Source organism: Solea senegalensis, linkage group LG2 (assembly GCF_019176455.1).
Source record: "Solea senegalensis isolate Sse05_10M linkage group LG2, IFAPA_SoseM_1, whole genome shotgun sequence".
In the NCBI taxonomy this organism is placed as follows: Eukaryota; Metazoa; Chordata; class Actinopteri; order Pleuronectiformes; family Soleidae; genus Solea; species Solea senegalensis.
The window spans coordinates 3,634,389-3,644,884 of NC_058022.1; the positions used below are offsets into that span (position 1 = coordinate 3,634,389).

The window sequence follows — 10,496 nt, forward strand, 5'->3', positions numbered from 1 at the left end:
TCTAGTGCATCTCAGTCGCACTGCAAATCCGAGATTTACGTGTTTTACAGAATATGCAAGTTGAAATTTCGAAGAAGCCTGTGTTTTCACCGTTGAGTGAACATGGATAAGGACAAACGTATTGGTAGAAGAACTAAATCGTGGCTTCTGGTCATGCCGATCTCACTTCTACTATGTTAGCATTTAAGCTAGCAGACGTTATTGCTAACGCATTAGCATTTAAGCTAGCTGACATTATCGCTAATGCGTTAGCCTTTAAGCTAGCTGACTATCGCTAATGCATTACCATTTGAGCTAGCTGACTTTATCGCTAACACCTTAGCATTTAAGCTAACAGAACATCATACCCACGGAGCTGATAATAAGATGGAGACGTGGCTGGATTAGATCTAAAAGCGACAGATAAGCTTCTGCTTAGGTTTTTACATTTGAAAATTAAAGGTACCTAAGTACCTTTAAATACTCCCAATACTGAATATCACGACTCTTCAATGTCCTGATATTCAACTTTAGAATAATAACAGTACACATGCTGCGTTTGCGATGTACAGGATGTGACGGACGTAGACGCCCGAAACTGTGATGAAAATTAATTTTCACTGTATATTTTTCGATGTGCAAAATAGGTGATAGATCTATTCCGACTGATTAATTATCATGTGTGTCTCACTGAGAAGAGAGACACACACATCCAATGTAAAGCAGGCACGACGTACAAAACTGAAACTTATTTACCAGGAATACAGAACAAATGATGTTATAACCTATATGTCCATAACTCGGACAACACCAACTATGTGTGGAATGGTTTTAAGGTCCAGAGTTCTGATTTCTGTGGAGACATCCTTGAATCGAGTCTAAATGTTACCCTTTGATTTAAAGTTTGCAAAATCACTATTTAATAAGAGAGCGAGAGAAAGAGACAGAGATTTATTAATTTGGCACAATTTAATTATTATATTTTGTTAAAAAAAAGTACATACGTGGGACCTTTTTTACATAAGCAGTGGATCCCAGTATTTATAGATAGTAACTCACAGTCTGTCGGAACTGCTGACAGCAAAAATTAGTGATTCACGAGGAGTGGAGCTTTTGCTAGCTCATTTGCATAATTGCATCTGAACTATTAATGGAAGTGTAATTCAATACAGCGTCCCGTCCCCCTCGTGTGCTGATGAATGCGGAAAACAAAACGTGATGTACCACCTATGGTATGGGGGTTAAGTGAAATGGAATTTAACACATTTTTCTCTCTCTCTTGGTAAACAACCAGAATTTTCACAATGTCGGACCAGAGCGAAGAGAATTAACACCGTTCTGCCCTGAACCACCAACAAATTAATCAAGGCCATCAATCCTCATGCCCCTTGACAATCTAGATTACTTGGAGCATTAACCAGTAGAGGAAAATCTACACATCATCAGCAGCTTTTGCCCTGAGGTCTGTGACATCTCACTGGCTCTTTCAAAAAGAGTTAAGCTACTGCAAAAAAAAAAAAGAAAAAGAAAGGGATTTTAAGGGGTAAAAATAGCAGCTGCAAGAGTTCAGGCAGAAAAACACAAACATCACATCAGAAGACCATTGTAAGCAGAAAACGCCATGTGTTTTATTTTTATTTATTTATTTAAAAATCCATTATGCCAAGAGTGAGACCGTGACAGAGCACTGAGACGTTTCATGACCAGTGTGACGCCAACATGTCACTCAATAAAATCCTTTTTCCGTCAAGTTGACCACTCGGGCGCCATTAAGAGACAAACCATCACCATCAGGCATCAGTTATCTCGAAAAGCACATTGAGCTTTAAACCACTTTTCCATTCAGGCGGAGTGCTCGCAGACATCGGGACCCCGTTGTAGCTGAAGGCGGTAAGTATCGGAGCTCTACGACACAGCCGCACACAACTTTTACGTCTTTTACGCTTACTTCAGGAGCTCCGTATGGATGAGAACTGCTTCCAGAGTGCTACTTTATCAGGACCAGGCTAGAATTTCCCATTGTGATACCAACTACAGGTGTTTTTGAAGTTCTCATTCATACGGAGCTCCCGGAAGAAATGGTTAAAATCGTTAAAACTGCGAAAATACAAGTCCAATCTCCAACAAAGACCTGGATCTGGATCCTGCAACCTGCAAGATGAGGACACACAGAGAGAGCGAGAGGAAAGGAAAGGAAGGAAAGACACAATTCTAATATAATGGTTTATGGTAAAAAAATATAATGTGAAATGTTTTTTTTTGTGTAATCGCTCTACGTTATAACGTTTATTGGATAATCCTGATAGATTTCACAGTATAATGTGAAAATGTGTGTGTGCGTGTGTCCACTGGAGAAGCTCTGCAATTTCTTCCTGGTCCCTGTGCTTGTGGCCCCGCAAAATCCCTAGACACGGCCCTGTTACAAGGGACAATTTGTTGAGCTTGAATGTTTTCGTTGGCTTTCACCAAATGATGAGCCAACTTTGACAATAAGTAATATTGACCTCTTCTCTTGAGGGGAAAGAGGTGGGACGACAGAGACAAACTGCACATTTATGAACAACTGGTCCCTGACAGTGAGTTTAGACTCTGATTAATGAGTCGAGTTTGTTAAAAGTTAATAGATGCACCTCTTAAATGCTCCGCGATCAATTTGTTTTTGAGGATGACACCGCGCCTTATTTGTCCACACAAAAAAAGAATCGCGACCGCATCCGTGTTTGTTTGTCCCTTCGTTTAATCATTTTCACTTCAGGTGCCCACAGCAGAGACGATTTTCTTCTTCTTTAAAATATTAAATATTACGAATCAATACCATGAGTCACATAAACTTTACACCTCATGTAACATTCATTATGAATAGGTAACCAAGGAAACCACAGACTGGGAACTGTGTGTTTTAGGTTTGATGAAAACAGTGTGGAACGGATTGTGGTCAATCAGTGCCAATGATAAACCAAAGAACACTATTTTAATGAAATAAACTATTGTTATTGTTATTATTATTTTAACCCTTGGAACCATCTATTACTAAAAAAAACTGGAAATCTGTGTGTCCTTCAGTGGGAAGAAGAAGAGATATTTGAACCTAGAAAAACAACAGCAACTGAAACCATATGCAGTGACCTCTTCCAAGTCCTGACTGCATCTCTCTCTCTATATATATACACTATATATATATATATATATAAATGGAAGGAACATCCGTCTGGCTCTTCAGTGAATAAGTGTCCAATGGGTCACTTGGCAGGTGACTGACCGGCGAGAGTGTGCAGTGCCGACCTTGACGTTGTTTGGATGAGAGATGCAAGACAACGTGACCGATGTGTCTCTAAAAAGAGCCGCCGCTCACACAGTGACGACATCATTCTATCTAGCGTGTCATCATTTGTCATCGTTGTTATTATTACAGTGACCATTCAAACACACATACATTTAAAGGGATACTACACTAGTAAAAATGACTCTTTTTTTTTTACTTATCTCGTATGTTTGGCGGTTTGGCTGCATCTGCTTGATTCTAATAAGCCTTGGACATTTAATTCATTTTTTATTACTCAGGGTTTAATAAGCTGTAATATTTTCCATTTAACAGTGGGTTGAGGGTTGTTGAGGGATGTCAGTTTTTGTTGGGTAGATAGAAAGTGTAACGGTTCAATTTCTGGCAGACACAGTTGCCTGAGCAGACAGACCTTATTAAAAAAAAAAACGACAAAAAAAATAGACTATTCACTCTGCAGAAAGAACTTTTACTAAAATGGAGGTTGGGCTGGTACAAATGAAGTATAAAAGCACATGGAGAGTGGACTGCTTTCACAAAGTTTCACTTTAGAGGGGTTGTTTAAAGGCAAGGATGTCCTCATTCTCCTTCATTTCATTTATTTTTTTTAAATATATTAATTAAATTGCCGGCCGTGTGTCAAGGTGAAAATATCAACTGCACACATACAAAGAGCAAAGTCTTATAATGGGTTTTTATTCCTACAGGACCCCAAATGCCTCACTGGAAGAATTCTGTACAGTCATAAAATTACTCGCAGACATTTCCGTGAGATATGACAGCCCAGTGGAGTTTGGCTTGGCAGGCGTCAGACTATAAAACACTGTTTAATAATGGATAAACAATGGAATAATAATGAAGTCAACCAGTCGCAGGGAAAAGCAGCTGGTATTTCTTGCTCTCACTCTTGGAGAAGCAGAGCCGCGGCTCCCTGAGCAGGTTGCCCTCTGTGGCTTCACGCGCTCTGTTGCCAAATTCTAACAACGGCTCTCCTCCCGCAAAGTCAGTCCCCCAAGACGACAAAAGGTGTCCCGACTCCTTGGACCCTAAACGCTGCCACGGCGGTGATGAGCCCCTGCACAATCTGAGCTGACAGGAACACGAGGCCGGGCGGAGAGGGGGAGAGGAGACGAGAGGAGGGTGGAGTGATGTCATGTGCCTGGAGGCTTGCGGGCTCCTCGCAAAACAAAACAATCCTCAGTTTTCTCGCTGTGATCTGAGGCAACAAATTGGAGCTGCCAAACATCTTCTTATGTGAATCTGCATGAAGACGCCGATGCCGTCCCACAGTCGTCATTTTTTATGGAGCTTTATCCGGATTTTTATGGTCACTGGTTTTATCGGCACTTACCTGTGTTATTAATATAATGTCATTATTGTGTTGATGTTTTAGCATTTAATTAAAAAGATTTCTAAAATGTTGTTTTCGTGAGAGCACGTTCTGCCGCTGCGTGTAATTTAAATACACTGATCTCATATCTGTACGTGCTTTTGTTATTTTCCCCTTGATTTTAATATGTAATCTTTGTTGTACACGAAGCTAGAATCATTTTAATCATGATTACAAAGAATTGGAATACTGTGTTGACGTCTGAAAACTATACTCAAACTAACTTTTCCTTCATCCAAAGTCCTATTTTTACTTTGTTCTTGTCTCTTTTTTCCTTTTTTTTTATTATTCCATTCTTATTGAACTCGTATTATTCTGTACTTGAGGTGCTGTAATATCCAGATACCCCCCATGGGAATCAATAAAGGCTTTTTTATTTATTTATTATCTTTGCTATGTGCCTCGACTTCTGATTTTCTCCACCGTTACTGGTAAACAACACATATCCAAAAGTTCAGCAGCTCTCCAAAAACTTAAGTAAATATAAAGATGATACGAAAATGAACGTAAGCCCTAAACGTGATGAACAATTGACTGCATTTTACTTGCGCTCTAATGGCTGCGTTCCATTTACACTGGACATGTAGGGACCGTGGCTAGCTCACGTTAGCCACTGTTAGCAACATCAGGCGATAGCAACACTATTTTCCGCACTCAAACGGCGTCGCCAGGGATAAAGAGACCAAATTTGAACAAATAAACTAAACTAATCCATCTATAGGGTTTTTTGGGGGCGGAGCTCGAGCCAAATCTAATTCACTTGAGGTCCTTTTTTTTCGTTATTAGCACATCATTACTGTGGAATAGCACACTTTTTACAGGTTGAAGCAGCCATGCTTTTCTGAACCAAAGTATAGGATAATTCAAAAGTTTACTTTGTACTGTATTGTTCAAAGTTAAACCCTCCGTAAACAAAGGTGCCTGAGACGCCATTACACAACCTTGCAGCAGTGGAACAGGTTGTTTTTTTTTGTGAAGATAAACTTGTGTCTGTAATATATACATAAATAATACATTATAATTTTAATTTCCCCTCCCTGGGTCTTAAAATGGTTGGAGGGTCTGAAACCATCTTGCCAAAAAGCCTGAGAGGAGTTAAAGGAGAGATTGTTGACAAAATAGCACAGAGGAAAAGAGCAAAGGATTCGACATGAAAATCCTGTATCTTAACAGGACCACAATGTACATAAAATTCAAATGTCCATTTCTCATATAAAGTGCCGAATAAGAGCACAACAGTCCACAAGCTAGTGGAAAAGAATGTGTGCAATGACCGTGTTGTGCACGTCAAAAACGATGGACAACGAGTGGTCAACAGGTGTCTGTCGGAAGTAAGAGGAAGTTTTTGAGTGTTTGACGTCTGACCTCTGACCTGCGATGGCTTTAAGTGCCAGTCGTTTCTGCAGAAGCTTTCCAGCGCTCGATCAGTCACACGGCTTGTAAGTTGCTTCTCGTGCTTGCGATGAGGTCGTCCCAAAGAGCGTTGAAAGCGTTTGGATTTCATACCTTTTGATTATGAAGTTCCACAATATGCGGCGCGCGTTTTCTTAACAAGCAAGAGCGTGGCTCATGAGAAGCCAATGGGAGCCACTTACTGCGCTGATGAGGTGTTGAGGAGGGCGCACTTTGTTATGATATCTGTCAGACCGACACCGGAGACAACCGGCCTCATCGGCCCCACGGAGACGTGTCCCTAATGGGCAGAGGTGGGAAACTGTATTTTTATTTTCATCGTCGAATGTCAAAATGCTCATTTCACATGAATCCAGATCGCAGCTTTCATGTCCGCCTTTCTTCTCTAATGATGTGTGGGAGTCTGGGCACAGAAAGGGCAATTACAATTTAATTATCACTTTCTTAATTGTCCAGTGTATGCGAATTATCGATGTCTAATAGTGTGACTAAAGACTGTAACAAATGGAATCTCAAACATCACTCTCCCAATGACGTTTTCCTAAACCTACAATCACCATACAAGGGATTGTGCGACTATACTAACATATTAATAGGTAGTATATTCAATTTCTGCCAAATTATCACCCTAAATGTCACACACTGGACTTTTAAAACCAGAGGTGCAGGGCCCCAAATAAAAAAAAAAAAGTATTTTCAATTACTATAGAATATTTAATGGCAGCTTTTGCTGCAAAAAGGGCACAAAAGCAGCACATTTAGATCAGCGAACAACTGTTTGTGTGTGTGTGTGTGTGTGTGTATAGTTTTAAGTTATTCACGTTTAAGTATTATTTTTCATGAGGGCCCCAATTAGCTTCTTTGCCTGGGGCCTCCCAGAGTTTGAAACCATCAGATCGGTGTTACTGCTGTTCCTCAAAGAGAAACACCCGTTCAAAATGGACGTTTTCGGTGTATGACACTGTAACAAAGTAGTTTCTCGTTACAATGCCTCAGGTTGTGAGGAAGTTAGTACACTAAAAATATACTGACACAAAGTTTGAGTTTTCCTAACTGGTGATTTCACTGCTCTGATGTTTTCATACATTTGTTTCTTTCTCCACCATAATTTCCATAAAATACATTTATTTATTAACATTAACACAAATTCAAAACACAAACATCATATGGGTGCAAAAATGGCATTTTGCCACAACTGGCTCGTAGGAAATGTAAAGCGTTGCCTTTCTGTTTTTGCCTGAAACAATAATAGCAAATAAAGAAAATGAAACCAAGCATGAAAGCCCATTTTTTGACCGTGAAATTGTTGCTTGACAAAGCAATTTCACTTTGAGGTTCAATTATTAGCTTTATAGATTAGTATTGTAATGATTTTACAGAATGATAAAGCAATAACAGGGCATGTAACTGCAATCCCATCTCCTAGAAATTGTGTTTACACGTATATTACCAACATTGTGCCTGCTTTATGTGGTTTTAAACGAATGACGTACTGCATTTATGACACTGGAGTCAAAGCAAGACACTTTCTGTGAATAATGTCGCAAACACAATAATCATCCCCCACCATGTCACACCACAGAGCCAAACAGAAAATAACCAGTCTGACCAATTTTTGGTCCAACTTAATCCAAATAAAGTGACGCCAATACCTCCAAGTCCTTATCTTCTATCAGTCTGAGGACTGAAGGGTCAAAACTCAAGTTTGGGTGAAAAAGGGGAGTCTTTCACGTACATTTGACAGGGATTAAACATGTTAAGGAGATGATCTCAAAGTGATGTCAGGTGTAGGCTCAGCAATTTAAAAACAATGAGAGGTAAAACCTGGTTCTGTTTCATGCTTAAAATAATAATAATAACTAAAATGATTTCTGTTTTATAATGAAAAAAAATATGATATTTTTTACACACCAGATGATGGAGGAGGAAAAACCATGGGCACCGGTCGAAGAGGTTGAAGGTGATTTCTGTTACCCAGAAGAGCTTGCAGACGCACTGAAACAACACTTCTTCAAAACCCAGGGCTCAATGGTCGAAAAATCCAGGTCCTGATCATATGGAAGTACTTCCCTGCAGCTGAGCCAAAATTGCTCAAAATGCTCCCCTCGCTCAAAATAGTGGTCAGCGCAGGAATGGGCACTGACCATTTGGATATACCATTCATCAGCAGTCTTGGGGGGAAAATTGGTGGCGGCAGCACGAGTGTTTGCAGGCGTAATTCAATTTACGAGATTCACTGAATGCACCTCTTACCTCAACATGCTTTGGACTGCACATTACTCTAACTAGGTCTCATGCGTTGGATCTTCCATGGAATTAGCATTGTTACCTCACAACAGTTGCTTTTGATATTAATCATGATCATCATATTAACCATGCACCGAGCAAATATAACCACTGAACCATGATTTGTGTCAGACCTGCTTCTCCATATGACTGACCGCCCTATTAGTCAAGTTGCCGTAATGGAGCCAATTCATTTCGCAAAATGATTAATCGGTCAACCTCTAAAAGCTAATGTCTTTGTTTTACCTTGTGTGTAACTATTGCTTCCTCCTCAAAGGCCAACTTATAGCCGTGGACCCAAAAACTGTCCAAATACCTCTGGACCTGATGGGAGTGGAAGTCACAGGGTCGACCATAGGGATTATAGGAATGGGAGATATCGGTTACAGAATTGCCCAAAGATGTTCTTGATTTCAAATTAAGATATTGTATCACAACAGGAGAAAAGGGTACATAACCTTTCTCAAGCATGTGTATATGTGTATGGTTGCAGTTAAAATGGTCACTTTTGATCGCGAGGTTCCTTGGTACCCGACACAAACACGATCTTTATATTCTTTTCAGGAGTGAAGACGATGAACGGGCAGTGAAAGCAACTTTCTGTGAGAGCCTGAGTGAACTGCTGAGGAGCTCAGATTTTGTTGTAATAGCTGTTAAGCTGACATCACAAACCACAGGCCTCCTTGGCCACAGAGAGCCGTCCCTCATGAAACCCACGGCAACTCTCATCAACATCAGCCGAGGTGAGGATGATGCATTTCCTGTCAACGCCTCATTATTGGATTAAAGCAAGCAAGTAATTCTATTCTTGTCTCAGGTCAAGTTGTGGACCAAGATGCTTTAGTCAAAGCTCTTCAGTCTGGAGCTATTTGTGCAGCGGCATTAGATGTGACTCATCCTGAACCTTTACCAAGGTCCCATCTCTCAGTCAGAAATATAGAAAAGTGCGCTACACTAATGCATTCAATACTAAAAACTGATCTGCTTCATCTTGTGCAGAGATCATCCACTCCTGAGCCTGCCTAATGTCCTGATCACCCCTCACATTGGAATGAACACAAACTGCACAACACGGCAAATTGTGGAGAAGATGGCAGAAAATGCCCTGGCTGCAGTTAAAGGCGTACCTATTCCGAATGAAGTCAACGGCAAAACCTTCTTCAGACATGAAACGTGGATAAAGTAAGTCGTAAGTCGCTTATAGCTGTAGAGACAATGACCTGGATGACTGAGAACCTCTGCAGACGCCAAACAACCCAAGAACATTAGCTTCCCCACTGCTAACGGAGACATACCCAACAGGTTTGTGAGTGGGTGAACTTTGCTCTCTCCATAGACCACAACACTTTCTAGTTCAGTCGGTGGTGTGTGTTCTTTTAGCAGAAGAAGATTACATGAGGACATCCATTGGGACCTACACATGAACGACCCAAGCTCAAAGAATATAAAGATGTAGAAATTGGAGTGTACTCATACTAAACTAAAGCAGAAATGCAAAGTATCTCACTCTGCTGTCAGTCAACGCCGACAGTATGGGCTGCCTTTTTTGGGGGGGTTTTAATCCTTCCAACATGATTTATTTTCAACTGTTTATCCTCTTGAGGGTTTCGCGAGGAGCTGGAGCCAATCCCGGCTGACATTGGGTTGGAGGCAGGGATCACCCCGGGCAGGTTGCCAATGATTTGTTTTTCGAGAGCCAGAAAAAGTTTTCTTCTTTATTGCCCGCAATCCGCTGTATCTGCAAAACCAATAAGGGCTGATAAACTGATAAATTATATATCTGTGAAGCCACACTTGACTATGCACCACTGTCTGTGAAGATATTAGATTCAGCTCTGGGGCTCAATAACTGCACTCGCATACTGTTTACACCAGGTGTATTTCGTAAGTACATTTCCAACCTTTAGCAAAGCACGAGTCAAAATTTTTAAACCAAATTGTTGTTCACTGTTGAAAGGTCAATCTGCTGTGAATAGAACACCCAAACTAAACTTACCTTTGTGATCCTAAGGTCAGTGAAGGGGAGGAAATTTTGGTTGAAATGCTAAAACAATTAAAATGACATGAAGCATGAAAAAACGATGTGGATATTATCATTTAACTCCAGCTATTGTCTCAATAATAACTAAATGTAGTAAAGCCTGCTTC

General features: G+C 40.4%; 1 protein-coding gene across 1 annotated transcript; it reads left to right on the forward strand.

Moving 5' to 3' along the window:
* The first annotated feature begins 7,976 nt into the window (after positions 1 to 7,976).
* Positions 7,977 to 9,753, forward strand: LOC122765274 (glyoxylate reductase/hydroxypyruvate reductase-like). The gene is given in 6 exon segments (XM_044019440.1): positions 7,977 to 8,070; positions 8,073 to 8,266; positions 8,577 to 8,797; positions 8,913 to 9,091; positions 9,166 to 9,262; positions 9,348 to 9,753. Coding segments are annotated over 6 exon segments (972 nt in total). The 3' UTR covers positions 9,535 to 9,753.
* The last annotated feature ends 743 nt before the right edge of the window (positions 9,754 to 10,496 follow it).